A 16,664-nucleotide genomic window follows, 5' to 3' on the forward strand; every position below is an offset into this window, starting at 1 on the left:
CTTGGTACACTGCATTTATATGGACAGCAGTACTCAGCTGTGTTTATAGTACAGTACAGTATTTAATAGAGAGACTGTGTAGAGTGATAATATCTCTGTGTTGGAGGCGTTAGACCTGTTTTCTCCTTCCCAGACCTCTGTCTCTTCAGGACCACTCTAGTCCAATGCCCCAGAGACCAGTCTCAGCCACCAGAAGCATGACTCTTCCCAGGGCCAGCTCAGCCCCAGAAGCATGACTCTTCACAGGGCCAGCTCAGCCACAGAGGGTCAGAAGAGACCCAGGGGGCCAGAGGAGAATGGGGTGGCACTGGTCAACATGGAACTTCTTGGGTAAACCACAACACACTGCAAATGCATTGAATATAAGTGATTTATTGTTTAGAGATCAGTGTCTGATATACTATGGGGATAGGGCTTACTATCGAGCATGTCCGTTTTATTAGATATTTATAAACCCATGAATTATGTCAGTCTTGGTCTAAAGGACATCCACTTCTTTGTGTTAAATATAATGTATCCCTTATCCCCTGCCATTATCATCACTTTATAGAGATATGAAGGTTATGATTAATCTGTATGTGTGTACTGATGGCTGCTTCTTCTTCACAGGTTGCCTAACATTGGCAACACTTGCTTCCTTAACGCCACCCTGCAGTGCCTCCTGGTCCTGCCTTCCTTCTCAAAGGAAATCCTGCACCAGGAACAACTCTGGAGCTCCTCCCCCTTCTCCAACCTGCTCAGGTAAGTGAAGGCTCAAAAGCAGACACTCACCCCACACACCCATTAATTGTGGTCATAAATTAAAGAAGGAACACTCTTTTCATGCCACTTCTACAGAAAGGGATTGTCGTAGCAGGTTAAGATAGCACTTTCACTAATCCTAACCCTTTTCCTAACCTTAACCACTTCATATTTTGCTGTGTATTGTATTTATGGTTTATTTTCCAGTTTCCTTTTGTTTTTGGAATCTTCATAACCAAGAGGAACAACAATGACACACTGATTATGATGTAGGCATTTTGTAGGCCAATTTGGAAAGTGTAGAATGACTACATGACCCATAATGCTCATTGACTGAACATTCCACCTTACCGTGGGAAATTTGGTAGTTTTTTAAAATGCTCTGGAATTGAGAGCAGTATCCAAACCAAATATCTTATGAGAATAAACAATACATTTTTGTTGTTTGGCTTCATTGTCCGTCCTCAAAGGTGAATTTGCATCAAATGGAATGAATAAATTCTAATGATGGGGTGCCACTAGATAAAACATATTTGTATTTACTCATCTGCCTCTTCAGGCGTAAGCCAGTAGGTTGACACCATCCAGTCAGCTGCTAACTTACTCTCTGTCTCCCCTACAGGAGTCTGTCTGATGTGCACCGTTCAGGTTTACCTGACAGTGTGGCAAACCAGGCCTCAAAAGCAGACCTCATGTGGAAGGTCAAGTACTCCTTGTCGGGATACGATTTGAAGTATCTGGGGGACACGCAACAGGTAACTGAGGCACTACTCTCTTGTGTACGAGTGCTCTTCTTGCAAGGGTTCATTTTCTCTTTTTAATTTGCTTTTATCTTGGTGTGTTTCTGTCTCTTCCTCATCATAGGATGCACACGAGTTACTTGTCAATATGCTGTGCCAGCTGAAGGAGGAGGGCATGATTCTGAAGACACTCGGGATGAACTATACCTGCCCTGTTTCCCAGCTGGAGTTCCAGCTTGTGTCGGTGCGCACATGTACCAGGTAAGAGCTCCCATTGGTTGTAATGTATCTACTGAGAACATGATCTTTCTATATGTATATATATATATATATATACAGTATATATTAATATTACAAAACACATGGCAGAACAGAAACATTGTAGAGACCTGGAACAGAAACAGACTTGATGCATTTTTCTTCTCTTTGTCCTGCTTCTGAAGCTGTGGGCGCGAGTCGTCCACCAGAGAGGACTACAACCACCTCTCATTGGACTTCAGCCCTGAGCGCACCTTGCTGAACAGCCTAGCACTCACTTTCAAAGTCAGCACTTAGGGCTCAGCCCTGCATGTAGAGACTAACACCCAGGGCAAGCTGCCCACTGCCTCAGAATACGCTTATTATTGTAGTGGTATCATTCATTATGTAATGCTTTTGTTTCTAACCAGAGTGAACAGGTTGAATTCACATGTGAGGGCTGTAAAGGCCTCCACGCCTCAAAGGTGGAGCAGTTCCACACACTGCCTCTGTGAGTTGTCCCTTTATAACCTCTCATAGTACTAGCAGTGTTTAATGTCCTGAGCCTTTAGGAGTAGTTACCTTCCTGAGCAGGTTGTAGGACTTAGAGCTGAGCACCACAAACAAATTTCACTCATCTGTTATTTTGTTGACTGGTTTCATTGTCTGTCTGTTCATCTCTCTTCCTCTCTGTTTCTGGGCAGTGTGCTGGTTCTGCATCTGAAGAGGTTTGGAGGACCTGGGGGGTTGGAGAAGCTGGAGGCTCCTCTTTTGTTTCCTTCGGAGCTGAGGCTCTCCACCCTCTGTGGGGACATGGTGCCACACCTGCACAGTGCCAGCCCACAGGCCCTCACCAACCAGGCCCCCAGCATCCAGGGGTCCATCCCCCAGACCCTCGCCAGCCAAGTCTCCAGCCCACCTGGAGTGGCCAAAGACAGCGCCCTCTGCTGTTCATGTAGGTCATGGCACCATAATACTATTCTTGCTCCAACACCACACAAACCACCCACTCCCAAAACGGTCCTGCTGACAGAGAAGCTGGAAGCTGCAATTTAAAATGTTTCTCAGATATCTTTAGTGATGTATGGGAGCTGTTTTAGTCCAGAGCAATTCAGACAAGTGACCACGTTTTCACAGCTCTTGATATGTATATTTGACCCCTCAGATTCAAAGGAGCAGGAACTAGGGAAAGTGTTGCTGACAGCCTCAGTGGTGAGAAGAGAGAGAGAGAGTGAAACCAGTGAAAAATAAGTTATGACAGAACACTGAGATAGTTATGAGGAGTACATGATGTAGTAGACCTGTAGTAGACTAGTACTGTAGTAGACTGTAGACAGTGTGGTGGACTGTAGAGGGAATGAGAATCCTATGATCACATGTGTTTTCTTACAGAAGCAGAAGCCAGTACAGTCAGTGAATGGTTACTACCAGCTGACTGGCGTAGTCTCTCATTTGGGAGGCTCCGCAAACTCCGGTAAGTAAATACCATCAAACACACACATGCAGATGCACAATACATATGACATCAGCTGAATTCCAAATCACTCCCTTCTCCTTGGATCTCAATTTGCATGTTCACGTGTGCCTCTGCCGTATACACAAGTATCCCAAAGCTGAGGAAGTGAACATTAACGAGGGTGAAGGCCAGGGATCATCAACTAGATTCAACCTCGGGTCCATTTTTTTCTTAGCCAGATGGGAAGGGGTGTGGAACTAAATTACAAATAATTTGTAGACTGCAAATATACCGTAGGAAGGCCAAACAGATATAATATTTGACTAATTTCAAACCTTGCTAACATTTGTGTACAACCACATATATCTCTTTATTGTGTGTGGGAACACTTTGAAACAGATTTCCAAAATGAAAATCACTTGGAGCTGATTTGCTGGTGTTTTTACAGTCTTTTAACAATTATGTTTTATTTGGTCAGAAAACATAGGGGGGGGGCAAATAAAATCACCCTTGGGCAAAATTTGTGGAACCCTGTTTTAGGGGATAAGTAGGCCCTCCAACAGCCATTTCGGCCAAGCGAGCAAGGCTGCAGGCTTCAGAGTGAAGTGTCATCCCAACAAGCACTGCAATATGTTTAGAGTTTGCTCAATTTAATTCAAAAGAATGGAGAGGCATGCCTAATTTAATGCCATGTGTATTTGTTTATCTCTGATTTCAAAACTTGACACATGTAACCGATAAAATACCTCCCAAATGAACTGTTTAAATGTTACAAAACACTCTATTACCCACAATAGCCTGACCCTTGACCTCTAGTCTGTCTTCCTTGTTCCACAGGGCACTACATTAGTGACATATTGCATGCCAGTGGAAACTGGTTCTGCTGTAACGACAGCCAGGTGTCAATGTCCAATGAAGCCACTGTGCTGAGGACCAGAGCCCGGAGTGCCTACATGCTCTTCTATATGTTCAGGTACTGCTTACTCTCACCATCTATATTCTTGTGTTGCTATTTATGGTTACGGTTCCTTTCACCCTACAGGGCAATAGAGCGGGAGGCCCCAGCACACAGGGCCTAACAGGGCCACCAGCATCAGCCCCAGCCTAAACAGGGGCAGCACCTGGACCAGTCTCAAAACCCCCAGCCCAGCAACAGGGGCAGCACTTGGCCCAACATCAACACACCCAGCCCAGCCTCAACATGGGAAGAACCAGGCCCAGTCTCAACATGGGCAGAATAAGACCCAGCCCCAACACCCACAGACCTGCCTCAACAGGTGCAGCATTCAGCCCAACTTCAATCATGCTGCTCTTCAACACGAGCATGAACATTCTTTCAGTAGCTTATGTCATAAATATCTGCCCTTTGACTACTTCACCTAATGTATAAAGTATACACACTAAATGTAGTACACATGTATATGTGGTGGATAGAGAGTGTGATTATTTAGAGGATATAACATCCCTTCTATTTGGTTTGGTTTGAAATCCTCCTGTTGTGAAATACACTGTGGTGTCTAACCTCTTATTCAGCATGGTCACACCGGAAGACCTGCAATATTAATAAAGACAAGCAAATGTAAGAAAATCCCATTTAAGATGATTCTGTTGACCGTTGTAACTCTTTAACTCAGGAAGATTTATCGTCTGGGATTCAGGCCGGTCCTAACAGGAAACGTGACAAAGGGAAGCAGCTGTAATGGAGCCTTCTAACACCCAATCAGGTCTGGAGGAGGAATGTCACATAAAGATTCAGAGATGCTATGAGAATCTTTTGAAGTTACTCTCCAGTTGTATTCCATTTGAATAAATACAGACATGAAAATGCTGGGCTATGGATGTGACCTCGGTACTGTGAGTTGAGTAACGGGTCACCAAACGACCTATGGGAACTCCTTCCCTTTATCGTGATGTGATTGAGATGCTTAATATCAACGATGTTTACAATGACGCCACACCCTTACTGTACCATTGTGACCTGTCACTATTAAAGGCTTTTTTTCTATTGGAGATCAAATGTTTCATATATTTCAGACTGTACAGAATGTCACCATTAATTTAAGGGTAATGAATGGTAAATCATGTTGAATGAGAAAGTTACAGAGGATCATACCCCCAAGACATGCTAACCTCTCACCATTACCAATAATCGGGGTGGTTGGCATTTTATATCATACCCCCAAGACATGCTAACCTCTCACCATTACCAATAATCGGGGTGGTTAGCATTTTATATCATACCCCCAAGACATGCTAACCTCTCACCATTACCAATAATAGGGGAGGTTAGCATTTTATATCATACCCCCAAGACATGCTAACCTCTCACCATTACCAATAATAGGGGAGGTTAGCATTTTATATCATACCCCCAAGACATGCTAACCTCTCACCATTACCAATAATAGGGGAGGTTAGCATTTTATATCATACAAGACATCTAACCACTCATTACCAATAATAGCGGAGGTTAGCATTTTATATCATACCCCCAAGACATGCTAACCTCTCACCATTACCAATAATAGGGAGGTTAGCATTTTATATCATACCCCAAGACATGCTAACCTCTCACCATTACCAATAATAGTGGAGGTTAGCATTTTATATCATACCCTCAAGACATGCTAACCTCTCACCATTACCAATAATAGGGGAGGTTAGCATTTTATATCATACCCCCAAGACATGCTAACCTCTCACCATTACCAATAATAGGGGAGGTTAGCATTTTATATCATACCCCCAAGACATGCTAACCTCTCACCATTACCAATAATAGGGGAGGTTAGCATTTTTTGGGGGGGTATTATGATTTAATACTCACTCATCAGTATTCACAATTCATTCATGATTGTCTTTAATAATGGTATTCTATTCTTATTTACAATAAATGTGACTCCAAAATTACACAATACATTATTTACCATTAATTACTATTACATTTCCATTTTAGTCATTTAGCAGACTTACAATTAGAGAATTCATCTTAACATACAGTGCCTTCAGAAAGTATTCACACCCCTAGACTTTTTCCACATTTTGTTGTGTTCGACTAAATTTAAAATGCAGTAAATATATTTTTCTCTCACTCAACTACACAAAATACCCCATATATTTAGAAATGTTTGCAAATGTATTGAAAATGAAATATAATATAGATTTTACATAAGTATTGACATCCCTAAGTCAATACTTTGTAGAAGCACATTTGGCAGCAATAACAGCTGTGAGTATTTCCTGGTAAATCTCTAGGAGCTTTCCACACATGGATTGTGCAACATGACCATTATTCTTTTCAAAATTCTTTAAGTTTGTCAAATTGGTTGTTGATCATTGCTAGACAACCATTTTCAGGTCTTGCCATAGATTTTCAAGTAGATTTACGTCAAAACTGTAACTTGGCCACTCAGTTACATTCAATGTCTTCTTGGTAAGCAACTCCAATGTATATTTGGCCTCGTGTTTTAGGTTATTGTCCTGCTGAAAGGTGAATTAATCTCCCTGGCAGAAAGCAGACTGAACCAAGTATTCCTCTATGATTTTTCCTGTGTTGAGCTCAACACCCCAGTCCTTAACAATTACTAACATACCTTGACATACTGTGTGATAATAAAACTCTTTATCAGTCAACCACAGTGGATTAGAAACACTGGCCACCATGTGACTCCCACCAGTCTTAGTGTGATAATATACTACATGATATGACTCCCACCAGTCTTAGTGTGATAATATACTACATGATATGACTCCCACCAGTCTTAGTGTGATAATATACTACATGATATGACTCCCACCAGTCTTAGTGTGATAATATCTACATGATATGACTCCCACCAGTCTTAGTGTGATAATATACTACATGATATGACTCCCACCAGTCTTAGTGTGATAATATATACATGATATGACTCCCACCAGTCTTAGTGTGATAATATACTACATGATATGACTCCCACCAGTCTTAGTGTGATAATATACTACATGATATGACTCCCACCAGTCTTAGTGTGATAATATACTACATGATATGACTCCCACCAGTCTTAGTGTGATAATATACTACATGATATGACTCCCACCAGTCTTAGTGTGATAATATACTACATGATATGACTCCCACCAGTCTTAGTGTGATAATATATACATGATATGACTCCCACCAGTCTTAGTGTGATAATATACTACATGATATGACTCCCACCAGTCTTAGTGTGATAATATACTACATGATATGACTCCCACCAGTCTTAGTGTGATAATATACTACATGATATGACTCCCACCAGTCTTAGTGTGATAATATACATGATATGATATGACTCCATGATATGACCAGTCTTAGTGTGATAATATAATACATGATATGACTCCCACCAGTCTTAGTGTGATAATAATATACTACATGATATGACTCCCACCAGTCTTAGTGTGATAATATAATACATGATATGACTCCCACCAGTCTTAGTGTGATAATATAATACATGATATGACTCCCACCAGTCTTAGTGTGATAATATAATATATACATGATATGACTCCCACCAGTCTTAGTGTGATAATATAATACATGATATGACTCCCACCAGTCTTAGTGATAATATAATACATGATATGACTCCCACCAGTCTTAGTGTGATAATATAATACATGATATGACTCCCACCAGTCTTAGTGTGATAATATAATACATGATATGACTCCCACCAGTCTTAGTGTGATAATATAATACATGATATGACTCCCACCAGTCTTAGTGTGATAATATACTACATGATATGACTCCCACCAGTCTTAGTGTGATAATATACTACATGATATGACTCCCACCAGTCTTAGTGTGATAATATACTACATGATATGACTCCCACCAGTCTTAGTGTGATAATATACTACATGATATGACTCCCACCAGTCTTAGTGTGATAATATAATACATGATATGACTCCCACCAGTCTTAGTGTGATAATATAATACATGATATGACTCCCACCAGTGTGATATGACTCACAGTGTTAACAGGTTAACAATTTTGTATCTGCTAAAATAAATGTGTATCCTGTTAATTGACATATACACTACATATATCCTGACTGAGTTTACTGCACCCCCAGCATTCAAATGGAGAACACATTATGGATCTCACTCTGTGACTGGTGGTGTGGGGGGAAGTTGCCCCTAGACGCTGATCTTTGGTCGGATTTGCATTTCCACCACAAATGGTTAAGGTTAGGATTGGGGGAGAAAGACCTGATCCTAGATCTGTACCTAGGGAAACTTCCCCCGTAGTGTGACCGGCCACCAATGGCCATACAGGGATCTTTCTACCTGTGCTGTCTGTGAAGAGTTGCTCAGAATGAAAAAGCAGAAGTTCTGAAAATATCCATATTTTCAGTTTGACATATTTAAGAGAAAAGAAAAAGGATTTCAAAAATTCACGTTTTATGACAAAAAGTTCATTAATATAAGTTAATATTTCCACCCTGTCTTTCAGTACAACATCACATATACATACTGGTTACATCTAATGACACAACTCTCTCTGCACTGATTCCACTGTTCAACATGACATCTACCTTCATGAACTATTATACAACTCTACAGCTCTACTCTATTCCACAGGAGGAGAGAAAGCATCACACAGATCATTAGATAGGGACAGAGTTAAAGGTGGCCCTCTGGTGGATGGAGTACTAACTACAGGTACAACTGTAGTGTTGGTGACAGAGACCTGGGTGGATGTAGTACTAACTACAGGTACATCTGTAGTGTTGGTGACAGAGACCTGAGTGGATGTAGTACTAACTACAGGTACATCTGTAGTGTTGGTGACAGAGACCTGAGTGGATGTAGTACTAACTACAGGTACATCTGTAGTGTTGGTGACAGAGACCTGAGTGGATGTAGTACTAACTACAGGTACAGCTGTAGTGTTGGTGACAGAGACCTGGGTGGATGTAGTACTAACTACAGGTACACTGTAGTGTTGGTGACAGAGACCTGGGTGGATGTAGTACTAACTACTTAGTACAACTGTAGTGTTGGTGACAGAGACCTGGGTGGATGTAGTACTAACTACAGGTACAGCTGTAGTGTTGGTGATAGAGACCTGGGTGGATGTTGTACTAACTACAGGTACAGCTGTAGTGTTGGTGATAGAGACCTGGGCCCGGTTTCCCAATAGCATTTTAAGGCTAAATTCATCTGAGAAAAGTAGGATCCAATGGTTGAAATGATGGACTTAGACTTAAGATGCTTTTGGGAAACCTGGCTGTAGAGCTCACAACCACCCCCACAGAGTCCTTCACTAAGCCCAGACACACACCCACGTTGCCTGACCTGTCCACTACCACCAGCTCTACCTTCTTTGAACAGCAGGTGAAGCTGTAGTCCAACCTGGTCACATTCTTAGACCTGAGGCCCACTGCCCTAGACGTGTTGAGGGTCCCATTGCCCTGGTATAGGCTGATGCAGATGATTCCTGTCCCTTTGACACAGTCAGTGAGGTTGGCAGAGAGCTGCCAGTTTGAGGTGCTGCATGCTAACGGACAGTCAGAGGAGACCACTGAGGTACAATAACAACAGTTTGAGGGGCTGCATGCTAACGGACAGTCAGAGGAGACCACTGAGGTACAATAACAACAGTTTGAGGAGCTGCATGCTAACGGACAGTCAGAGGAGACCACTGAGGTATAATTACAACAGTTTGAGGAGCTGCATGCTAACAGACAGTCAGAGGAGACCACTGAGGTATAATAACAACAGTTTGAGGTGCTGAATGCTAACAGACAGTCAGAGGAGACCACTGAGGTATAATAACAACAGTTTGAGGAGCTACATGCTAACAGACAGTCACAGGAGACCACTGAGGTATAATAACAGTTTGAGGAGCTGCATGCTAACAGACAGTCAGAGGAGACCACTGAGGTATAATAACAACAGTTTGAGGAGCTGCATGCTAACAGACAGTCAGAGGAGACCACTGAGGTATAATAACAACAGTTTGAGGTGCTGCATGCTAACAGACAGTCAGAGGAGACCACTGAGGTATAATAACAACAGTTTGAGGTGCTGCATGCTAACGACAGTCAGAGGAGACCACTGAGGTATAATAACAACAGTTTGAGGTGCTACATGCTAACGACAGTCAGAGGAGACCACTGAGGTATAATAACAGTTTGAGGTGCTGCATGCTAACAGACAGTCAGAGGAGACCACTGAGGTATAATAACAACAGTTTGAGGAGCTGCATGCTAACAGACAGTCAGAGGAGACCACTGAGGTATAATAACAACAGTTTGAGGTGCTGCATGCTAACAGACAGTCAGAGGAGACCACTGAGGTAATAACAACAGTTTGAGAGCTGCATGCTAACAGACAGTCAGAGGAGACCACTGAGGTATAATAACAACAGTTTGAGGAGCTGCATGCTAACGACAGTCAGAGGAGACCACTGAGGTATAATAACAACAGTTTGAGGAGCTGCATGCTAACAGACAGTCAGAGGAGACCACTGAGGTATAATAACAACAGTTTGAGGAGCTACATGCTAACAGACAGTCAGAGGAGACCACTGAGGTATAATAACAGTTTGAGGAGCTGCATGCTAACAGACAGTCAGAGGAGACCACTGAGGTATAATAACAACAGTTTGAGGTGCTGCATGCTAACGACAGTCAGAGGAGACCACTGAGGTATAATAACAACAGTTTGAGGTGCTGCATGCTAACAGACAGTCAGAGGAGACCACTGAGGTATAATAACAACAGTTTGAGGTGCTGCATGCTAACGACAGTCAGAGGAGACCACTGAGGTATAATAACAGTTTGAGGTGCTGCATGCTAACAGACAGTCAGAGGAGACCACTGAGGTATAATAACAACAGCTGCATGCTAACAGACAGTCAGAGGAGACCACTGAGGTATAATAACAACAGTTTGAGGAGCTGCATGCTAACAGACAGTCAGAGGAGACCACTGAGGTATAATAACAACAGTTTGAGGAGCTGCATGCTAACAGACAGTCAGAGGAGACCACTGAGGTATAATAACAACAGTTTGAGGTGCTGCATGCTAACAGACAGTCAGAGGAGACCACTGAGGTATAATAACAACAGTTTGAGGTGCTGCATGCTAACAGACAGTCAGAGGAGACCACTGAGGTATAATAACAACAGTTTGAGGAGCTGCATGCTAACAGACAGTCAGAGGAGACCACTGAGGTATAATAACAACAGTTTGAGGAGCTGCATGCTAACAGACAGTCAGAGGAGACCACTGAGGTATAATAACAACAGTTTGAGGTGCTGCATGCTAACAGACAGTCAGAGGAGACCACTGAGGTATAATAACAACAGTTTGAGGTGCTGCATGCTAACAGACAGTCAGAGGAGACCACTGAGGTATAATAACAACAGTTTGAGGTGCTGCATGCTAACAGACAGTCAGAGGAGACCACTGAGGTATAATAACAACAGTTTGAGGAGCTACATGCTAACAGACAGTCAGAGGAGACCACTGAGGTATAATAACAGTTTGAGGAGCTGCATGCTAACAGACAGTCAGAGGAGACCACTGAGACCACTGAGGTATATAATAACAACAGTTTGAGGTGCTGCATGCTAACGACAGTCAGAGGAGACCACTGAGGTATAATAACAGTTTGAGGAGCTGCATGCTAACAGACAGTCAGAGGAGACCACTGAGGTATAATAACAACAGTTTGAGGAGCTGCATGCTAACAGACAGTCAGAGGAGACCACTGAGGTATAATAACAACAGTTTGAGGAGCTGCATGCTAACAGACAGTCAGAGGAGACCACTGAGGTATAATAACAGTTTGAGGAGCTGCATGCTAACAGACAGTCAGAGGAGACCACTGAGGTATAATAAGAACTGGAGACTGTGTCCAAGATGTCCGCCCGTTGTTTTCAACTTATTCACCTTCGCATACGCAGATGGACTTCTATATCCGGGTTGCATCCTGTTTACACTCTCCAACATCACATGTGCACTATCACTCAGTGTGCACAAGGAGCAGCGTGAGCAGCATAGATGTCATAACATCCAATAACAAGGCAGACATAGGATGAATACTTCATGTTTTTAAAAAATCATTTGAATAATTCAATAGACGTTTTGTGCACAAAGGTGATGACTAAAGTGTTTAATTTGAAATGTTCAAATCTGTATTCTCTATGTGGCCGTGTATGGAAAGTTGCTTTCTGGGTCAAGCGTCCGTTAAACTGCTGTACCGAAACAAAACTGTAGGAGCCATCGAAACTAGGCTTCTAGTCCAAAACCCTGGTCCCTTGGAGGAGACGCCTGGTAGCCCATTCTGGGGAGTGGTAAAATCTGTCTCCTGTAGGGAGGAAGGAAGGGAAGGAAAAGGGGGGGGAGGGAGAGGAGATAGATAGAGATAATGTAGCTGATAACAAAGAGTAGCTTACAGCAACCAATTCCTTTCAAATCAGTGGCTGTGAGGGAGAGAGGATATGAGAAAAGAAAGACATTTTAGAGTTTTGAAACAAGACCCTTACTTTGCTGACAACGTACAGGGTTACAGTACATCCGTTCCTGATTGGGTGCTTGCGGGCACCATGAGGCTCACCGTACCGTTGACTGCACCGCCCCCAGTCACCATGGAGATGTTGGCAGAGAAGGAAGAATTGAATCTGTGATCGTTGGTGGCTCGGACGGTAAAGGTTCCTTCGGTTCTGCAGGCCGTTTCTACGATGAAGGGGACTGAAATGGTGGAAAACTATGGACGAAACAGAGCTTAGACTCTGATGGGTTAAGTAGAGGTAGTATCGATACATGAGGCCTCAAGGCTCTGTTGGTACAGTCCTGTCTGCTGTCTCTCCAGTTTTTAGTCTTGGTCAAGATGTCGAACCAACCTTCAAAATCATCTCTCTTCCTCTGTAACTGGTCTCTCTCTTTAGTCAAGATGTTGTAGCTTGTCTGTAGCTGGTCTCTCTCTTTAGTCAGGGTGTTGTAACTGGTTTGTAGCTTGCCTCTCCCTTCAGTTAAGTTGTTGTAGCTTGTCTGTAGCTGGTCTCTCTCTTTAGTCAGGGTGTTGTAACTGGTTTGTAGCTTGTCTCTCTCTTCAGTTAAATTGTTGTAACTGGTTTGTAGCTGGTCTCTCTCTTTAGTCAGGGTGTTGTAACTGGTTTGTAGCTGGTCTCTCTTTGGTCAGGTGGTCTTAGCTAGTCTGTAGCTGGTCTCTCTCTCTTCAGTAAGGGTGTTGTAACTGTTATGTTGCTGGCCATTCTTTTAATAATAATATAATAATATATGCCATTTAGTTTGACCCTGTTGTAGGTGGGGATTTGTGGAAAAGAAACAGAAACATGTCATGGCTGGTTATTCAGTAACATGTCCTGGCTGGTTATACAGTAACATGTCCTGGCTGGTTATACAGTAACATGTCCTGGCTGGTTATACAGTAACATGTCCTGGCTGGTTATACAGTAACATGTCCTGGCTGGTTATACAGTAACATGTCCTGGCTGGTTATACAGTAACATGTCCTGTAACATGCTGGTTATACAGTAACATGTCCTGGCTGGTTATACAGTAACATGTCCTGGCTGGTTATACAGTAACATGTCCTGGCTGGTTATACAGTAACAGTAACATGTCTGGCTGGTTATACAGTAACATGTCTGGCTGGTTATGGTTATACAGTAACATGTCCTGGCTGGTTATACAGTAACATGTCCTGGCTGGTTATACAGTAAACATACAGTCCTGGCTGGTTATACAGTCCTGGCTGGTTAACATGTCCTGGCTGGTTATACAGTAACATGTCCTGGCTGGTTATACAGTAACATGTCCTGGCTGGTTATACAGTAACATGTCCTGGCTGGTTATACAGTAACATGTCCTGGCTGGTTATACAGTAACATGTCCTGGCTGGTTATACAGTAACATGTCCTGGCTGGTTATACAGTAACATGTCCTGGCTGGTTATACAGTAACATGTCCTGGCTGGTTATCAGTTAACCTTGTTATCTGATTCCTGAGTAACTGTCCTGGTCTACTGGGAAGTTATATTTCCATTATTCTATTTGCATAATTGAAGTTAAAATCATTTTAAAATGCTTCCACTGTGACTTGATATCAATTAGCATTTTTCAGTGTTTTCAGTCATGTGCTTGTGTAAGTGTGTGTGTGTGTGTGGTCCTTACAGTAACATGTCCTGCTCACCTTATACAGTAACATGTGTGTGTGTGTGTAACATGTCCTGTGTGTGTGTGTGTAACATGTCCTGTGTGTGTGTATGTGTGTGTGTGTGTTTGTGTTGTGTGTGTTGTGTGTGTCCTGTGTGTTGTGTGTGTGTCTGTGTGTGCGTGTGGCTCAAATACAGTAACTTCTACTTCTAACCGCAACTCTAATATGCGTCTGTACCTGTGTCTTCTCCCTGCACTGATTATGCTTTTGGGTCCCAACCCCTAATGTGTCTCTACCTGAATTAATGCTGTCATTGAATGGGTGGTATAAACCAAATATAAACTCATATTGTGCATTCAACATTGTATTTGAATTAACTGAATTATGAGGATGAAGATGTCACACCCTGATCTTTTCACCTGTTCTTGTGATTGTCTCCACTCCCTCCAGGTGTCTCATATTTTCCCATGTGTATTTATCCCTGTGTTTCCTGTTTCTCTGTGCCAGTGTATTTATCCCTGTGTTTCCTGTTTCTCTGTGCCAGTGATTTTACCTGTGTTTCCTGTTTCTCTGTGCCAGTGTATTTATCCCTGTTGTTTCTCTGTGCCAGTGTATTTATCCCTGTTCCTGTTTCTCTGTCCAGTGTATTTATACCCCTGTTTCTCTGTCCTGTATTTATCCCTGTGTTTGCCTGTGCCAGTGTATTTATCCCTGTGTTTCCTGTTTCTCTGTGCCAGTGTATTTATCCCTGTGTTTCCTGTTTCTCTGTGCCAGTGTATTTATCCCTGTTTCCTTTTCTCTGTTCTTGTGATTTATCCCTCCCTGTTTCCTGTTTTCTGTGCCAGTGTATTTATCCCTGTGTTTCCTGTTTCTCTGTGCCAGTGTATTTATCCCTGTGTTTCCTGTTTCTCTGTGCCAGTGTATTTATCCCTGTGTTTCCTGTTTCTCTGTGCCAGTGTATTTATCCCTGTGTTTCCTGTCTCTCTGTGCCAGTGTATTTATCTGTGTTTCCTGTCTTGTCAGTGTTTTTTCCCTTCTGTTCGTTTCCCCTGCTGGCCAGGGTCACACCCGGTTTTTGGCCCTTATTAGGTTCGTTCCTTCTTTCTCTCTCCCTCCCTCTCTCTCTTCTCATCTATTTTCCTGTTCCTGCTCCCAGCTGTTGTATTCCCCTACTCAATCATCTAGTCTTTTCCTGTTCCGTATCTTGCCCCAGTCCCTATTTCTCCCCTTGTTTTCCGTTTCTGTCCTGTCGGATCCTTGTATATTGTTCGCCGTGCTGTGTCTTTGTCTTGTGTTGTCTTGTTTTCAGATGCTGCGTGTGAGCAGGTGTCTGGGTTAGATTTCGGTGCCTTCCCAGGCAACCTACAGTTAATGGTCGAGTCTCCAGTCTGTCCTGTCCTGAGTGGAATTAAGTTTTTTATGTTTTGTTTTCTGCTCTGATTGTCCAGGAGTATTGCCATTTCCTTTACTGGAATAAAGACTCTGTTTTCGCCAAGTCATTTTGGGTCCTCATTCACCTGCATAACACTCTCTGTGCCAGTGTATTTATACCTGTGTTTCCTGTTTCTCTGTGCCAGTGTATTTATCCCTGTGTTTCCTGTCTCTCTGTACCAGTGTATTTATCCCTGTGTTTCCTGTCTCTCTGTGCCAGTACGTCTTGTATGTTCAAGTCAACCAGCGTGTTTTTTCCCCTGCTCCTACTTTTCTATTCTCTTCTACTAGTCCTCCCAGTTTTGACATTTGCCTGTTTTCTGGACTCCATTCCCACCTGCCTGACCATTCTGTCTGCCCTGACCTCGAGCCTGCCTGCCATTCTGTACCTCTGGATCTCTGAACTGGTTTTGACCTTTTGCTTGTCCATGACTATTATCTTGCCTACCCCCTTTGGATTGTTAAGAAATATATTGGGCTCGAACCATCTGCCTCCTGTGTCTGTATCTGGTTATCCTTGTGCCCCTATTGAAGAAGGTGATTGAATTTAGAACAATAGTGTCACGCCCTGGTCAAAGTATTTTGTGATTCTTCATTTATTTGGTCAGGCCAGGGTGTGACATGGGTTTATTGTGGTGTGTTTTGTCTTGGGGTTTTGTGGGGTGTTGGGTGTGTGGCTTAGTGGGATTATCTAGCAAAGTCTATGTCTTCTGGAGAATTCTCAATCAGAGGCAGGTGTGTATTGTTGTCTCTGATTGGGAACCATATTTAGCAGCCATATTCTTTGAGTATTTTGTGGGTGATTGTCCTTAGTGTCTTGATGTCCTTATTCTGTGTTAGTTTACACTGGTAGATGTTAACGTTTATTGTTTTGTAGTGTTTGT

At 42.7% G+C, this 16,664-nt stretch overlaps 1 protein-coding gene across 3 annotated transcripts; it reads left to right on the forward strand.

The window, feature by feature from the left end:
• The first annotated feature begins 305 nt into the window (after positions 1 to 305).
• On the forward strand, positions 306 to 5,090 carry LOC124028022 (ubiquitin carboxyl-terminal hydrolase 37-like). Of its 3 annotated transcripts, none has more exons than XM_046340188.1 (11): positions 306 to 330; positions 610 to 741; positions 1,364 to 1,496; positions 1,606 to 1,742; positions 1,925 to 2,024; positions 2,150 to 2,229; positions 2,423 to 2,673; positions 3,111 to 3,192; positions 4,012 to 4,147; positions 4,217 to 4,451; positions 4,813 to 5,090. In XM_046340188.1, coding segments are annotated over exons 1-8 (849 nt in total). In that variant the 5' UTR covers positions 306 to 316; the 3' UTR covers positions 3,113 to 3,192; positions 4,012 to 4,147; positions 4,217 to 4,451; positions 4,813 to 5,090. The 3 variants fall into 3 exon arrangements, with proteins under 3 accessions (XP_046196144.1, XP_046196142.1, XP_046196143.1); XM_046340186.1 differs by having other exon boundaries at positions 4,809 to 5,087; XM_046340187.1 differs by lacking the exon at positions 4,012 to 4,147 and having other exon boundaries at positions 4,809 to 5,089.
• Positions 5,091 to 16,664: the final 11,574 nt, after the last annotated feature.

Source organism: Oncorhynchus gorbuscha, unplaced genomic scaffold, assembly GCF_021184085.1.
Source record: "Oncorhynchus gorbuscha isolate QuinsamMale2020 ecotype Even-year unplaced genomic scaffold, OgorEven_v1.0 Un_scaffold_3639, whole genome shotgun sequence".
Taxonomy (NCBI): Eukaryota; Metazoa; Chordata; class Actinopteri; order Salmoniformes; family Salmonidae; genus Oncorhynchus; species Oncorhynchus gorbuscha.